Source organism: Alosa pseudoharengus, unplaced genomic scaffold, assembly GCF_046254945.1.
Source record: "Alosa pseudoharengus isolate Yale_2024_CS ecotype anadromous, Long Island Sound unplaced genomic scaffold, YU_APseudo_1.1 YU_APseudo_1.1_scf_2, whole genome shotgun sequence".
NCBI classification, from domain to species: domain Eukaryota; kingdom Metazoa; phylum Chordata; class Actinopteri; order Clupeiformes; family Clupeidae; genus Alosa; species Alosa pseudoharengus.
Genome location: NW_027468663.1, coordinates 51,164,876 through 51,181,621, shown reverse-complemented (window position 1 = coordinate 51,181,621; position 16,746 = coordinate 51,164,876). Strand labels below are relative to the sequence as shown.

Below are 16,746 nucleotides of genomic sequence, written 5' to 3'. Positions count from 1 at the left end.
TGAGTGTAGTGTTAAGTCACTTCACCATGAAAGGCCTGTTCCACATGGTGCAGTGACTTTTGTCTTCTTAGTATATGCAGGGACAGTGAGTGATAAAGAGTTGTTCAAAAGATCAGGCTAGCAGAGCTACTTACATAGGACATGACAGTGATGGTGGACAAGGGTTTCATAATTACCGACTGTGTGAATTCCAAGGTGTATTGCCCATCGTTTTTGTCCAGGAAGAGTCAGATGCTTGCACATTATTTAATTGCAACACAAGCCATAGCACATCTCAGAGTACACATGGAGTACACGTAATCAGGAGGATAAAAGAAAACAAGTCCTTAGCATCATCCCCCTAACCCAACAGTAAATATCAGCCAATTGTTCACAATAGAATGCCTGTTATCCAATTATTAGAACAAGGCATTAGTGAAGGCCTGGCTTAAATAAATACATACCATCTCAATAAACACATAAATAATGTCACTTGCCATATATTTTTAATGTAAAATTTGATGTACAGTACATATAATATAGTACAACATAGCTCAAAAGTATAACAGTGGGTACTGTACACATGAATCACATAAATACTTTTTCTCACATTATTGAGCTGTAACCAGTTTAAACCAGTGGCAATCACGTTAGCTTCGTCATCTTGACTGACATCCCAAAGACATTTTAAAATTCCGTGCATTTTGGCTACAGCATGGCTTAACACCATTCAAAACATACAGACTAAAGCTGTGTAAGGCAAAGTAAGCTAGCAACGTTAAATTGTCTAACGTTAGCTTTATACATGAGCTTTATAGACAAGCGGCACAGCCAGTGATGTAACTTACAAGTAGCTAACATTAACTAGCTAGTGCTAGCTAACTTTATGTGCTGCTTCGCCAGGTTGTTCAATGATATATTGAGTCTAAAAATATGCAAGAACGTTAGCAAATTACCAAAATGTTAATGTACCTTCTCTGAGTTTTCGTGGTGGCAAGTTCTGCACAATCCTTCATACCCACACACCGTTTCACTTGGTTTCACCGGGCGCCAAATCTAGACTGGATTCATTTTCTGGTAGCTGCTAAGAGTCTTCTGCGCTCGAGTTTGCCACGTCCGACCGTCATAGACCTCTGGAGTCTAACTTGCTTTCTCTAACTTGCTAACAAGTTGCAAGTTAGCTCTGGGGTAGCAAAAATCTAATTGTGCCGTCGTCACGTACCATTGATTATAATATCTACTTGAAGGTTGAAGACAAAAGTGCGTTCAGGAAAACGTCTGCATCTCCGATTTCGTGGTCCCTGCGCGAGAATTTAACAGGTGATCTCCTTATATGGGCAAAGATGGTAGCTTTTTTTGCAGGCGAACTTCAGAGCATCGTCATGTGTGGTGGTCACATCACATGGTTAGGCCTACTGTATGCAAATGTGAACTTGAAAATATGTGCAATTAAAACAAATAAGCCAATGAAAATCATTTGAGAATTATTGTACAACAGCTAGAGCTCTTACAGATCAGACTAATTTATAAAACAAATAGGTCTGGATGAGCATTGCATGAGTTCACTTAGAGAGCTCTCTGATGGATAAGCCGGAGTAAAATATGAGATAGATAAATTGAGCAAGTCTGAGTATTGTATAAGCCTTTGCTGAGATCTCTTTTGTAAATCAAAAAAGGACTAAACTGAGATGACTACAATGAGAACGGTTCAAGCTTGTAAAGAGATCTCTTTTACAGAACTGATGGAGCCTAATCTGAGATTTACCAAATAGATCTGAAATGAGAATTGCATGAGTTTACAGAGAGAGCTCTATGGTGGATCAGCCTAAGTAAAATATGAGATGTATAAATTAGACAACACTGAGCATTATTTAAAATATTGATGAGATCTCATTTGTAGATTAAAGGGAGTGTACACTGAGATAACTTAACTCTTTTGCTCCAGAGACAAACCTGAGAAGCGGGAGACAAAAGCAATAATCTAATTTTTATATCACTGTGATCTCATTATTGTTATTATTTTAACCAGACGGTTCTATGGGCTGCCATAGATTCCCATTACGGAAGCGTAATACTAAGAAAAGGTAGAATCATGGGTTGCCTCGCAGCTTCGCTGCTTGGCCCCCAATAATAGGGAAGAATACATAGAAACACAATGGGGCCCCCAAATATTTCTAATCTAGCTCCTGATTTTAATTAAGGTCTAATTTTTGAATTTGTCTTAAAAAGTCTACAGCTGTCCTGTTGTTGTTAATTTATCTTTTTTCATCCGTAGTCTCTCTAGCGAGTTGCATACAGGGTTAATGTATGTGTTCTTTGATGCAGGCCTGAGGTCAGTGTTTTTTGAGAAGAGAGAAATACCACATTCTTCATGTGCCCAGCCCAGCAGCCAAATTTTTGCTCTTTGACTTCAGTGTCCATATAAGGCAGAGGCTACCATGGCAACCACAGGGCTTGAATAGCAGTGTCAAATCCCCCTAGCAAACCAAACTGCCCCCGCTCTTACCTCCCCCCAACCCCACTACACCATCGCTGTACGCAGGCGCGCTGTTCACTACCAGCTCAGCTTACCGTCCTGTTTTCTCTTCCTGTCTTATTCTTGTCAATCCTCTCGCGTATTTATGAGCTAGTCAGAGAGGTCCAGGGGAGAAGTGCATGTACTGAAATAATTTTGGGGGGAAATAAATGCATTTATCTGGCTTACCTAGAATGCATCACTATAACGCCTAATTCAATTTACGCTAAGTGGAACCAAGGCGAAGCTTCACCCCTCCCCCGGTTCGATTCAGAGGAAGAACGCTGGAAAGGTAGGCCGCAAGCGGTTGCTAGACGTGGACTGACAAAAGCTTGGTGAGGCAAAATCATCTACCGATTAACGAGCGATTTCCTGAAAAGCCAAGAAGATTTATTTTCACGTCAGGTAGTATTGCTATTGCTATTATAGCTGACTTTTGCCCGTTTTGTAGACACCGAACACAGATCTGCAATTAGCAAAGACAGAGCGAGGCCTTGTTTAACAACAAACGTGGGATGTAGCGTAGCGTGAAGTTACTTCCTCGAACTAACGAATCATACTGGAAAGAGACGTTTTTTGTTGAAAAGGAGGGATTAGATGGAAAGACTTTAATGGGTGCAAGAAACATTTTTAGTAAAATATGTGTCGGTATTTCATCCTGCATGTTACGTGTGAAGATTTGTAGTCCTTTAGTGGGCTATTGCCCATGGTTCATTTGTTTTCCACCCAAGAAAGACGTGTTATTCATTGCGTCTACAGCCTGCAGAATGGCCGAAGATTATTCTCAAATAAATTATAATAGCCTACTCATATTATTATGCATACTCAATTCATCACATGAGACACGTGACGTCCATGTGCGTTTACGATACAGACAACTCCTGTTTGACACGCATTGAGAGGAATAAGGAAAGCTTAGTGTTTTCTGTTTTCAAACCTGATGATTTCAAAGTGTTACTGGTAAAGCTTAATTATTATTAGTTGAGTTGGATTTGGGAATGTTTGTATTTTGTTAAATATTTTTAAACATATGGTGCCCTACTTCTTTTCTTATTAAAGGTCCTGTTTTGGTGGCGCTGTGAAGCATCCTCTACTACCTTAGCAAGCATTTGAGAAGTCAGGGGTCAGGAGGACGCCCCAAGACTGAGAAGCATAACAAAAGTTAATGAGACTTAACAAAAAACAGCAAAGAGCCAGCAAACAACATAAACATAAAAACAGGAAGACCATTTTCACAGACCTGCGTCCTTCACAAGCTGTCAGGGACATTTAACAATGAGGCCTTGGAGATTGGCTTGGCTCTGACATCCTCTGAGTGTGCTTGTCAATTAAGCCCATCGCCAAAACTCATTTGCTGTCCAGGTGGAGGCCACCATTAAACAGACTCTTCTTGCTTGGGGCTGACAACTGAGCAATGGCCATGGTGAGAGGGGGATGGGGAGATCCCAACGGTGAAACCAATGGACTGGGGGATAAAGGCTACCTCAGGGGGGAGGAGGACGATGAGTCACCCCAAGCGGGGGGCAGCGACTTGGAGGGAGTGGACGATGACAAGGCCTGCGTGGTGGACTGTGCGGTGTGCGGGGACAAGTCCAGTGGCAAACACTACGGAGTCTTCACCTGTGAAGGCTGCAAGAGCTTTTTCAAGAGGAGTGTCCGACGCAACCTTAATTACACCTGCAGGTATGGTCCAAAGGCAGGCAGTTCATGGAGGGAGTGTGGGTTAGAACCTAAGCATGGTGATCAAACAGTACCCAGGGTTTAGGCACAGTGTGGGGAACCAGGCACAAAGACATCTGCTGAACACCTCATTGCAGGACATCTTAACATGGATGTGAAATCTCAGTCTTGGTAGATGAACTGTCTTAACCTTTCCTTTGGCTTGTTTGGAAGTATATAGCAACCTTCATGGTAGACATAATCTGTCTTCCGAAAATAACTTTTACCACTATTTTGAACAAACGTAGGCGATACATGGCTACTTTTATTTAACAGGACTAGATGGCTATAAAAGACAATCCGGCAGTATGAATCACTAGTATAATGAAATTGTATAATGAATTGCAATCTGTTTTGGAAAACACATGTTGAGATATCTGTGCGCAACTTTGGTCCTCTTTATCTTTTACTCTTGACATTTTTTCAACAGGTCAAACCGGGATTGTCAGATTGACCAACATCACCGTAATCAATGCCAGTATTGCCGACTAAAGAAGTGCTTTCGGGTGGGAATGCGTAAAGAAGGTACTCCTCCACTTTGAATTACAAAAGTATATGAGAAGCGTTTTATGCCAGAAGCAAAGCAAGCACAGTCATTAATGTGTCATGATGGTGATATTATTGTAACTCATGTGGATCTGTTTTCAATGTCAAACTTGACATGTTGTCATATATGATGTAATGATGCATTGGCTACATGAATTACTGCTCTTTAAACTGTGTAGACATGTGGCACCAGCAATTGCTGTTGTACTATGCTTTTAGCATAGCAATAGCAATATTGTCCTGATGTTATTTTGATACTTCTGCCCTTGGTTATTGAGTTCAATCTCATACTTGTGAATTTAATCTGATAGACAGATTTGAATAGATTCCTCGAGGTAGCCTGTTTTTTCAGTGGTTGGTGAACTGTTCTGACCTGCGACTTTAATCTGGAATCAGTGGGCCAAATCCTGTCAGGCCAATCTGTCAAGCCTCCCTCATTCATTTCCAACCTCTGTCTCTTCTTCCCTCCTTCACAAACCCCTCTTCTTCTCTCCACCGCTCTACGCTCGTCCATCTCTCTCTCCACCCGTCCACCCGTCCCCCTGCTCACTATCCTACCGCAGCAGTCCAGCGCGGCCGCGTCGCCCCATCCCACCCCAGCCTCAGCCCCTCTACCACGCCGGTGGGCGGCGTCGTCATCGGGTTAGGGGGCATCGGAGGAGATGGCGGCGGTGTGGGCGACTTTTACAATGGCCAGCCCGTGTCGGAGCTGATCTCCCAGCTGTTGCGGGCAGAGCCGTACCCGGGCAGCCGCTACCCGCACCAGTACAGCCAGCAGCTGCAGGGCGGCGGCAGTGGCGGCGGTGGCGGTGGCTCGACCATGGGCATCGACAACATCTGCGAGCTGGCGGCGCGGCTACTCTTCAGCATCATCGAGTGGTCGCGGAGCATCCCCTACTTCCCCGAACTGCCTGTGTCAGAGCAGGTGGCTCTGCTGCGGCTTAGCTGGAGCGAGCTGTTCATCCTGAACGCGGCGCAGTCGGCGCTGCCGCTCCACACCGCCCCGCTACTGGCCGCCGCCGGCTTCCACTCCTCGCCCATGTCTGCCGAGCGTGTCGTGTCCTTCATGGACCAGGTGCGCGTCTTTCAGGAACAGGTGGACAAGCTGACGCGGCTGCAGGTGGACACGGCCGAATACAGCTGCCTCAAGGCCATCGCTCTCTTCTCCCCAGGTGAGGAAGTCAGGTGTTTCTAGTTTTCTAGCTTTTGTACATATATAATATATTTTCATCTGTAGTGAGTTTTTGACGAGAATGATTTGCAACATATTTAATAATGTCACATAACCTCAAATTTATATGGGATTCAGCTCCCTCTGTTGGAATAATTGTGTTAGTGTTTTTTTACATATAAAGGCTTGCTCTGAATATTATAGAGAATTGTCTTTTTAGCCAATTTCATGTCTAGAGAAGCCAGTTTAATCTGTCAAAAGATGTTTCTGAGTTGCGTAACTTGTATTGTGAGTGTGCTCTCACACAGTAAAGGTGACATTGAGAGGTTAGGCTGTCCAGGACTGTCATAGAGGAAGCGTAGCAACAGTGGATTATCTAAAACCATCAGTCATTGTCCTTTGAAAATGAACATGCGTTCTTGAACTAAACCCTTGAGAACATGTTGAGAGTGAAAATGTGATTTAATTCTATCCACGCATGTTGAAAACCCTGTGTGTGTGTGTTTGTGTGTGTGTCTGTGTGTGTCTCTGTGTGTGTGTGTGTGTGTGTGTGTGTGTGTGCGCGCGTGTGTGTGTGCGCGTGTGTGTGTGTGTGTGTCAGACGCATGCGGCCTGACGGACCCAGCACATGTGGAGAGCCTGCAGGAGAAGGCCCAGGTGGCCCTGACGGAGTATGAGCGCATGCAGTACCCGAGTCAGCCACAGCGCTTCGGCCGCCTGCTGCTGCGCTTGCCTGCACTCCGCGCCGTGCCGGCCTCGCTCATCTCCCAGCTCTTCTTCATGCGCCTGGTGGGCAAGACGCCCATCGAGACACTCATCCGAGACATGCAACTCTCGGGCAGCTCCATCAGCTGGCCCTATGCTCCCGGACAGTAGACAAGGGGGCACAAAGGGGTCAGGAGGGAGGGAGGGAGGGTGGTGGGGCCGGGCATGAACCTCACGCTTCACACCCTCATCTGAGATGCCTGAAGTTCTCAGATCTCAACATCTGAGGTCCGGGGCTGTGGAAGAAGTACTCTCAGAGCCCATGCCAGGTCCTCTTCTTAAATCTTCTTACCCTTCAGTCATGTGCCCAGGAGAACCTGGCTTATTTTTTAATCAGTATTTTCTTTGTGTTTGTTTGTCATTCCGGACATGGTTTTTAACATTGGGGATGGAAAGGGGTGGCTGAATGGTCACACTACTGGACTACTGGAGATTGTTACTATTACACAAACACTAAAGGTACTGCACACGGCTACAAGGACTCATTCCTTCAGTGTGATTGTCACATACTAAAACACATTTTGACTAGCTTGCCAAAGTTCTTAAGGGAGAAAAAAAACAATGCTCAGTTTTGACTCTGTAGAACCTGCTGGTTATTGGTTTCCGACTACTTCCGATTACTTTCATTACTAATAGGGCTAGTAGTTGTGTTTCGATTGGTCTTGTTTCTAAATGTCCGGGAACACTGACCCCCTGGCACTAATGCCATAATGCAGGCAACGTTCAACCCTCCGATAACTGCTCAGTGGCCAGCTATGACGCTGTGCTCAATACCACTTCTGCCTACCGTGAATATCAGTTATTTGGATTTCTTCACAATTAATTCCATATCATGAAATCATGTAGAAGAAATCTCTGACACAATTTGGTTTCAAACAATCAATGAAAAAAGGAATAAATAAATACATTCTGTTACATCAAAGGCGATATTGCAAAAATGTAACGCTAAAAGCACTTGAAGGATTTCCAGGATACATTAGCATCTGATGGTTATCTGACATTAAAACAGTTAAATTTAAAATGGAAATGTATGAGGTAGCAGTACATTTGACATCAATGGTTGCATGATATGGTTGCAGAGGCTTGTGAAGGTTGCAACAAACCATATGGCTTAAAACCAAATTGTCTCGCTGTGTCTTTCAAAAGAGCATGTTTAAATGGTGGACGTAGCTTTTTATTCTGTGCTTACTATGTCAATTGTAATGATCATACCTTTTTTCTAACAGCTGATTCTTAACTAATGTATATTAACCAGAAAATACCTCATCGTCCATTGAGACGTGAATTGACCATCTCAGCCATGTCATGTTAATATACAGCATTTTCACAATAAACTTCTGGTCTTTGTCATTTACGTGTCTATGACACTATCAGATACCTTAGTCTGCAGCAAAGAAAGTGATCTTCACTGCCATTTTACATCTTGGACACAAACCCAAACGCTTTATTCTTAATGTGACTGCCCGTGTTTGGGTGAGGGAGAAACCTGGATTACATTGGCACTGAGGACACATTGATTTTTTTCATTTGTCTGTACTACTCAATGTTCAATGGTTTTCAAATAATAGCCATGGCATACTTGTTTATGTCTGCCTTAAACATCCTGAATATAATTCAGAATTACCTCACTGAAAAGGCCTTTAAATATGATAAACCAACCTAAAGACAAATACACTACATTGTTTGCCATTTAGAAAAACAAACATTGGTTTGTTTTTCAAGAAAGAAAGTCATTTTTATGATATGTGAGTTCATGAATTCAGAATTTTATTAACATACCATTATAGTGAACAGGAACACTTTCACAAATGTGTTTGATAATGAAAAGGATTGTGTGTAATTTCCAAAATATACATATATGTGAATAAATTCATGACTTCTTTGACGTTTCCTATTTATTTTCAAAGGAAATCACAACAACAAAACTGAAAGAAAGTACATGTTGGTTTTTTTGGAACAAAAGAGTACCTTTTAAATTTGACCCATTTTTACTTTGTACTGTAAATAGTCTCTGTGACGCTCACCTCATCAATCTTGAGGGTTGTCAGAAATACAGCCTGATGTGTCCACAGACAGATCATGAACTGAGAGAGTTTTTGAACAGTTGCGCAGGGGTGATAAATAGTACTCACACAAGGCTGGAGGCAGAGCAGTGTGGTCAGAGGGCCAACCAGCCACAGGCTCCTGGTGAGGGAGGTCTCGGTGCCTCGGCGGTGTCAATGATGGGCAGCGGATACGAGTGACAGGTTCTCAGCGAGAAAGGCCTGTCCTGGAGCAGTGTTCCAGCGGACGCCCCCCCCTCCCCCCAGGCGGGGGAGAATTTTGCCCGTCTAAGAATAACCCTCATCGTACTTTCTCACCAATCGCTTGATGTGAGACAGTTTCTGCTTCAGCTCCTTGCACTGCAGTTTCTTTGACTGATAGTCAGAGGCCTAGTCAGAAGAGAAGAGCTTAGGCACTGGTGTGTTAATCAGAGAAAAAAAGTGATCTGACATAAAAAGAGAACCAAATGGACCAGTACTGGCTCTCTATTTCTCTACCTACAGGGTTAGAACCCAACTGCACTTACCCGCTTCAGGTCCTTCAGTCGATTGTATTCCTCTGCAACAGCCTGAAACACGAAGACTTCATGAAGCCTATGTTGTCAGTTTTAGGGTTATGATGACAGATTTTTGCAGGGTTGCGACAGGTTTTCAGACACAATTTGAGAGAGCTCAGCTCTCAAACTGACCTGGAATTTTGCAGATCCCTCCTCGAGAGTGTCAAGCTCCCTGCTCAATTTGTTCATCTGGTCATTGACGTCGTCCATCTCGGCACAGAGGTGCTTGTACTCGGCCAAGTCCAAGTCGAACTCCCGCCTGTACTGCTGCCTCTGTGCATCTGACGTGATCTCTGGATACATGCTGTTGAGCAACAGATCAGACCTGACTACTGAAATCGTAGCGAAATCATTGGATCAAGTCAAGCACTGATTTTGAACTTTAAAAAATGAAGTCCCTCTTCATATTAACCGCACTGAAACTGACCTCTCCCATTCATCTGTGTCTGGCTCAGTAGACGTTCCAGGGCCAGTGGAGTAGCCTGCCTCATAGGGCTCTATCTCTGAGGCCAAGGCCTGGCCCTGAGCTCTGGAGGCTGGAGCTACGGTCCACTGTACTTCAGCCACTTCAAAAGCACTGGAGGTGATCTCGTTCTCCTGATACAGAGGCTCCGGAGGAGCGCTGTGGATGTGCTCAGAGTAACTGGGAACACAGTGTCCCAGTGAGTGGAAAGGCGTAGTGGATTTAGATTAGTCAGCGCTCACACCACCTCACATAGCCTCAGTTCACCTGGAGTATATGACTAACAGCACAGCAATGTACCGATATTCAGGATGTTATGGGGATGAGACAACCAAAGGTCATGAAAGTGCGCAGATGTGCTCACAGTAAAACGTTTAGAGGATCTGTGTACTCACACAGTGTCGTAAGTGTTTCCACTGACCACACTCGCGGTTCGCTCGGGGTAGGATGCCACACTGGCCTCCGTCTTCAGGTCGGGGCTGGACTTGTCTGATACCACCACTGCAGGGGGCAGCAGAGTGCTTCCCAAACTAGTCAACTGCAACCACAACAGCATGGCAGGTCAGTGTTGTAGTAGATAACAGTTCAATTCTTGTTGTTGAGGAAGAGAGGATAGATTAGCATGAGGGTCATTTAGAAGTCCAATACCACTTGATGAGCAGAAGCTGACAGCCTACAATCTAGATGGCTAGAATTCTTTGTGGTGGTTGTAAGTGTGCCAAGTAACAAACCAGCAAATTCTAAGTCATTTTAAGTAACATGGCCCTATGCCAAACCAACTTACTAAAGGCCCTTGAAATGCCCCTTTCCTGGTGTCTTTATGGGAAGCCTTTTCTGACAATGGAAGCTACAATAACATGTTCCATTTATCATTGTTTACATGATACACAGAAGACATGTTGGACTTATAAGCAAAGTGCCTACGTGCAAGCCCAGTTATTTTTTTCTGGGATAGAGCCTATGATCCTTTCTTTGACGTGTCTGAGAAGTCTGGGTCGTGTTCTTTGTTTATTTCAAACAATGACTTACAACTCTCTGTCAAGAGTCAAGTATGGAGTCATCATGGGACTATTTAGTAAAAAGTGCACATGATTTAGTAAAATGAGCACACAATCTAGTAAAACGACACCACAATCTAGTAAAATGAGCGCACATTCTATCGATACACAAAAATATCTTGCAATGACACCACCTGGCCTCGTGAGAGAGAGAGACTATTGCCCCTAAAGAGACTTCTAGTGAATGCAAAATAGTGAAACTATGTGCTTCTTTCAAGCTACATATTTTCAAAAGTTTACCCAAGCCTCATCATTCTCCAAACCAGGCAGATTTTGCTGACAGCTTTGAGGCCATAAATTTAATATTTTACTGAAACATTATTCTGCATATCCATGGGGATATATTTTACTAGTACATTTGAAGAATTTTCTGTGAAAATGTGACGTTCATAATGACTTTCATTACTAAGTCATAACACCAGTTTCAGCCTGATGTGTTTCTCAGTCTGAAGACAACTGGTATTTGTTCACTAGTTAATGATTTAACACACTGAAACCAGGTGTGGTATTGAGTTCACATCAATTGTGTTCCTGTCAACATAAATAGGGGAAATGTGTCAACTGACATCAAAGTGAAATAGTTGGCTGAATGTGTATGTTGTTGATAGAACTCTCATGCTTCCCACAAGGCCACTTACCCAGTCAGCTGAGCCCTCTCTTCCTGCTGGGCTAGGAAATGGCTCATCCCAAAAAATGTTGGGTTTACCATGACGCCAGATCTTACTGCGGGTTTTATAGGAAAAGAAGGCAGCAGTAATCAATACTACCATGACCAATATACCACAGACCAAGGCTGCAGCCTGTAAAAAAATAGTGAGAGCATATCATGAACAACTTTCATGTTCTTTAACCAATATCAGTGCATGTTTGTTTCATTTTGTGTCTATAAGCAAGTATGCATATATGTACATACATACATGGTACACATACATACTGTAGTAACCTATATGTATTTTGATTCACAAAGCCACTGACTGACCTCCTCTGGATCCATGTAACAGTAGTGGTGCAGATACTGGTTAAACATGGGATATGCGCCAGGGAAGCCTGCTCCTGCAGCTCCACTAATGCTGGTGCTTTGTGGCGTCTGGCACATCATCAGTATGGGGTTATACAGCATGCTCTGAGAGCTCTGGGCCATTGGGTTGACACCAATGACAAATATGATGTTGATTATGCATTGCAGGACCCCCAGAGACACATCCACCACCAGTACTGTCAGGTAGAACCGGCGACTACGTACAGTGCGGGTTTTGGAGAAGCTAGCCACAAGGAACATTAAGGCTATTATAAAGTTGATGGCTGCCATAGAGATCATAGCGCTCTTTGCAGAGTAGGGTGTCATGTAAGAGCTGTGGTATCCATACGCTCCTCCGTAGTATCCAGTGCCTGTGCCAACACCTCCATTGTAACCAAATCCACCACCTGAGATGTAACCTCCTACAGTCTCATACCCGTGCATGTCCCAGACTAAAGTGGAGGCAACACAAGCGAAGATAACAAAGCAAAGAAGCACACAGATGCCCTCCATCGTTTTCACAATCCCTGGAGGTGAGAGCCACCTGTAAAAATACTGCGTATTTTCATCCATGTAACGTGGCTCAAGTGGTGCTGTGTGGTAGCTGTATGTGCGCGGAGAGGGTCCACTCCTTGATGTGTAAAATCCATCAGAGGGAGTGTTGAAGTGTGGGCTGTAAACGGGTGGGCTGTCGTAGTGCCGTGGGTCATACATGATTCATGCAAATGGAATAAAATGGAATTTCGTGCAGAATCTAGAATGTGGGCACAGAGATGCAGACATTTCAAAAGTAATTTTACATTCAGGATTTCACTGTGGCACTGTAATTTCAGACATGTTATTCACAGCTGTCATACACAAATGAGTGTCATCCTTCACCAGCTTTCTGCAACTCTACTCTGCGTTTGTCAATAATTTAAGGACATTTTATAGGGCAACACACACACACAGGAAAGGCATGGTCACCAAACGGCTCTTCACCCCATCTCATTTAACCTAGCCAGTATCATATCTCACAGAAAGGTACATTCAAAAAACAAACATGTTTTGATCAAAGAAAAACACTTCTGACTCACATAATAGCCTAAGTGAAATAATATGCAAGTAACTTAACACAATAATATAAAGTAGCCTATCACGTCGATTTACACATCAGTAAATTATTAATAGCCAATCATAAAGGTAGCCTTCGTTTTAAATTAGTCTAGGCTACGCATTCTGTAAGACGTTTATCTTAGGCTAAAATATTATAAATAGTTGAAATGGTTAACTTGTAACAGAATAACGTCTAAAAGTTAATCTGAACAAAAGCACGTCCTGTGTCTCACATAACGTAGCCTACCTGCGAAATACCTTCATATATCCTTAATGAAATAGTCTCATGACCAGGTTCGAAAACTCCGTAACGTCTCTGAGCTGCATCAGTCTCCCCCTAACATTCGAATAGCCTAACAGACCGTCTTTCATGATATGCGAACCTAAACTTTCCGAGCTCCTTGATTAGCCTATAGCCTACCAGTGGCTGTTGACTACATGCTATTGCCCCGTGCTTTCTTATACTAAAAGCCAGTGTTGTAATGGAGCGAGAAGTCAGCCGACTGGTGTCGTTTCGTTTCGTCTCTCACGTTTCATTTTAAAAAATGGCATTTCCAAAGTATTCAAGATAATAATATGAAAACCCTAAATGAAGTTTGAACAAGTCGGCATATAACAAGACTATTATGTTCCTTTTTTTTTTTTTACAAAACTCTGACATCTTAAGAATAATTGGGTCGGGTGGGATCAATGCTCTTCCTAGCCTAGAATTAAATGTCCCCATGCCATTAGAGTGAGTACAATGCAGTATCACGATATTGGGTTTCAATCAAGAATTTACAGAATTATCAAAAAAGGTTATTGCTATACACGACCTCCACTGAACCCAAGATCTCAGTTATGGATTCTGAACAGTTATATTAATTCTTGAACTTCTCCTCTGATAAGCATCTTGAATTTATTTGGAAGTTTAATTTCAGTTCCCTTTTATTTCAAAGGTTGTCTAGGCTTATTGGAAATGAATTACACAAAGACATTAAAGTAATTGAAAATATTAAACATTTATTCCACACATTTGAAAAAAAAGTCTGATGTTGCAGGCATAGTGCAATTTGACAGGTAATTTTGTACTGAAAACATATGCCTTTTGTAATGAAAAAAGATATATCACTTGAATGAAATGTTCCTCAACAATATTGGTCTTAGAATGCACTTCTGTAGCAACTAGCAATATTGTGCCATTTTATTATGTTTGGCTGTTGTCTGACATTTTTTCATCAAAATTCCTGATCCTGTTCTTGATGTGGCTAAGTTTGGCTTTCAGGTATTCACAGCGGTCCTTCTTCTCCAAAAACGAGGGATCCTGAAGGTGTACCAAGATAGAAATATTGTATGTTATCCCAGATTCAGATGTTATCCAAGTGTCATATTCCGAATTTAAGGATATAATCACAGCAATACACAATTGCACAATTGCATTTGAGCCATAGAATACACTGTATACCTTTTGTACTTACGTTTTTCTTTAGTTCATATTTTTTCAACATTTGATCAATCCTTTTACGGTCCTGTATTGTGGAGAGAAACATGCAGCAAAAAGTCAAACCTTGCTTGACTTATGCATTTGTATTCTTTCATTTTGAGATCAAGATGATCTGACCTCTGTGGTGTTGACATTTCTTAGGAGCTTGTTCATCATGGCATCCAGCTCTCTGAATTTTGCTAGAGTGGCACTGATGTCTTTGTGGAGCTCTCTGTATTCCTGATACTGGTCATTAAACACCGCTTTATACTGCTCCCTGTCCTCCACGGTTGTGATCTCAGGATATTTCCTGCGGGGCCATAGACATGCAAACCATAAACAGTACATTCTCGTCTACAAGTTTAAGCCATATAGGAAAAAAACAAGAATCGTCCATGCTTCTGTTCAACACTTTGTTTCAAACATGCCGAACAGAAGAGCTGAGGCCTGCTGTTTTCCACACAGGATTTAATTTCGTATGAACGGCCAATTAACACTCACATAATGTAATCTGGAATGACCCGAGGCTTTGGGACGTATCCGCTGGGAATGGCTCCACACAGAGTCTCTGCTCCCTCGGCTCTCTGGGAGATGAGGAGCTGCTTGGTGTTCCTTGCAGGCTGATCCATCTCGTCTTGGAACACAATCCTCTTGGACTTGGATTTGGCAGTGTTGACTGAGGGAGGTACCTGCTTCTGTGGGAGAATATACTTCTGTTTGTCACAAGTCATTGTTTAATGATGTGCAGACTGTCTCAAATAATTCCAAATCACATTCATAAATGTAGTTTAAGCATGGAATGGGCTTTTTACTATCAGCTCAGGCCTTGCTGAGGAAGTATGATACGTTCACGGAGATGGCTATGATGAACTAACTTGAATTATCTGTATCAATCTGAACCTTTAATGCTTGAATTGAACCTGAATTGTCCACATTCACTCCAGACGTCCCAACACTCTTTATCTGACACAGTGGTGCCTGCCTGCTATCCTATGCCCAGAAGTCATTCCCTGGGAAAGCCGCTAATCTAGCCATCTTTCCTCAACAGTAATACCACTGCATGTGTGTGAAAAGAAACCACTGGCAGCTGTTCATCCTTTTGAGGTACTTTTTCAAATGCTTTGCTCTACAACATCAGTCATTTTAGGTAGCTACTACAACTCTTTATGATGTTAATGATTCCCAGATTATGGTAAATATAACTAACAGACTTTGCACAGACGTGCTGGTCACCCACCATGCTGCCCAGGGCCTCTCTCGCCCTGCGGGTGGCCTCGTGCCGCCACATCTTCAGACACACCATGAAGCTGAGCAGGTACATGAGCATGTTGATGAAGATGAAGGCCGTGCCAGCCATCTGGCCTCCGTCCACGCGGCAGAGGCTGGACATGATGGGGTTCACACCGACAATCATATAGCACATGCCGCCGCGGTTCAGGTCGTTGATGTAAACAATGCCGGCCGCCATGTAGAGCAGGAAGAGGGCCACGTTGATGAGGCCTTCTGTGACCGGCCACCAGGGGGAGTCCAGCAGGATGGTCCGGTAGTACATGGTCATTCCCAGCACCAGGAGGATTATGGTCACTATCCACGCCACTCCGGTCACTGCCAACACGAAAGGTGTCATAGGTCCACTGTAGGAGTATCCTGATCCGGTGAAACCATTTAGATAAGTTGGTACGTAGTAGTTTGACCATTCACTGTCCTTCTGAATGTAGGCAATGATACATGCAAAAACCATCCCCCCGAAAAGGAGCTCTAGCCCAGCCAAGAGCCTCAGCAGTCCAGGCCATGATTTCAGGTAGGAGTATTTCATCTGATACACCTCCAGCTTCTCAGCATAGTACTCTGCTGGATGAAGGCTCGTCAGCTCAGAGCCATCGAAAGCATCATAAGCCCTGTTAATGTCTGGAGGGCCGGGGGTTATTAAGGGTTTCTGAGAGCCCTTACTGGATCTCAGCGAGTCCCCTGGCTCCCAGCGTCTCTCCAAGAAGGGAGTCACCGGTGGGCTCACCCTGGTCCCATTTGGCAGGATTTTTATCGCCGTTGGATAATCATCATTATAATCAACATTAGTATTGTGGTCATCTTCATCGTTCTTTGTCCATTTGTCAAAGATGCTGCTCAGCTTCTTTGGGAAGAGAGCTCTCATTCGCTGTTGTAATGACCTCTCCTCTTCGCCCCTCTCTAGTTGGTGGGGGGGTGGAAGGGGGCTGGGTGAAGAGTCACTCCTAGCAGAAGCATCCTCCAGTTTGCCTGGAGCCGAGGGCACTTCATCATCACTCCATGACCAAGAGTCTTTGTCCACGCAATCGGCATCTTCTGGCCTCTTAGGGCTCTTACTCCAACTGCTCAT

General features: G+C 43.5%; 2 protein-coding genes across 4 annotated transcripts; one reads left to right on the top strand and one right to left on the bottom strand.

The window, feature by feature from the left end:
- Nucleotides 1-2,547: 2,547 nt before the first annotated feature.
- nr2f6a (nuclear receptor subfamily 2, group F, member 6a) lies at nucleotides 2,548-8,577 on the top strand. 3 transcript variants are annotated; one of them, XM_076295455.1, is made up of 5 exons: nucleotides 2,548-2,786; nucleotides 3,554-4,177; nucleotides 4,644-4,738; nucleotides 5,323-5,931; nucleotides 6,532-8,577. In XM_076295455.1, the coding sequence occupies exons 2-5, from the start codon at nucleotides 3,909-3,911 to the stop codon at nucleotides 6,804-6,806; spliced, it is 1,248 nt and encodes a 415-aa protein (XP_076151570.1). In that variant the 5' UTR covers nucleotides 2,548-2,786; nucleotides 3,554-3,908; the 3' UTR covers nucleotides 6,807-8,577. The 3 variants fall into 3 exon arrangements, with proteins under 3 accessions (XP_076151570.1, XP_076151571.1, XP_076151569.1); XM_076295456.1 differs by having other exon boundaries at nucleotides 2,548-2,899; nucleotides 5,326-5,931; XM_076295454.1 differs by having other exon boundaries at nucleotides 2,548-2,899.
- A 448-nt stretch (nucleotides 8,578-9,025) lies between these two features.
- Nucleotides 9,026-16,746, bottom strand: ocln1 (occludin1). The gene is given in 12 exon segments (XM_076293325.1): nucleotides 9,026-9,127; nucleotides 9,265-9,306; nucleotides 9,427-9,598; nucleotides 9,722-9,937; nucleotides 10,153-10,295; nucleotides 11,454-11,615; nucleotides 11,795-12,530; nucleotides 14,101-14,231; nucleotides 14,386-14,436; nucleotides 14,529-14,700; nucleotides 14,892-15,103; nucleotides 15,628-16,746. Coding segments are annotated over 12 exon segments (3,258 nt in total).

Coding starts and splice junctions, on each gene's coding strand:
- nr2f6a (XM_076295455.1), top strand. CDS start 3,909: ATGGCCATGGTGAGAGGGGGATGGGGAGATCCCAACGGTGAAACCAAT. Junction 4,739..5,322: donor GGTGGGAATGCGTAAAGAAG/GTACTCCTCCAC, acceptor ATCCTACCGCAG/CAGTCCAGCGCGGCCGCGTC. Junction 5,932..6,531: donor CATCGCTCTCTTCTCCCCAG/GTGAGGAAGTCA, acceptor TGTGTGTGTCAG/ACGCATGCGGCCTGACGGAC.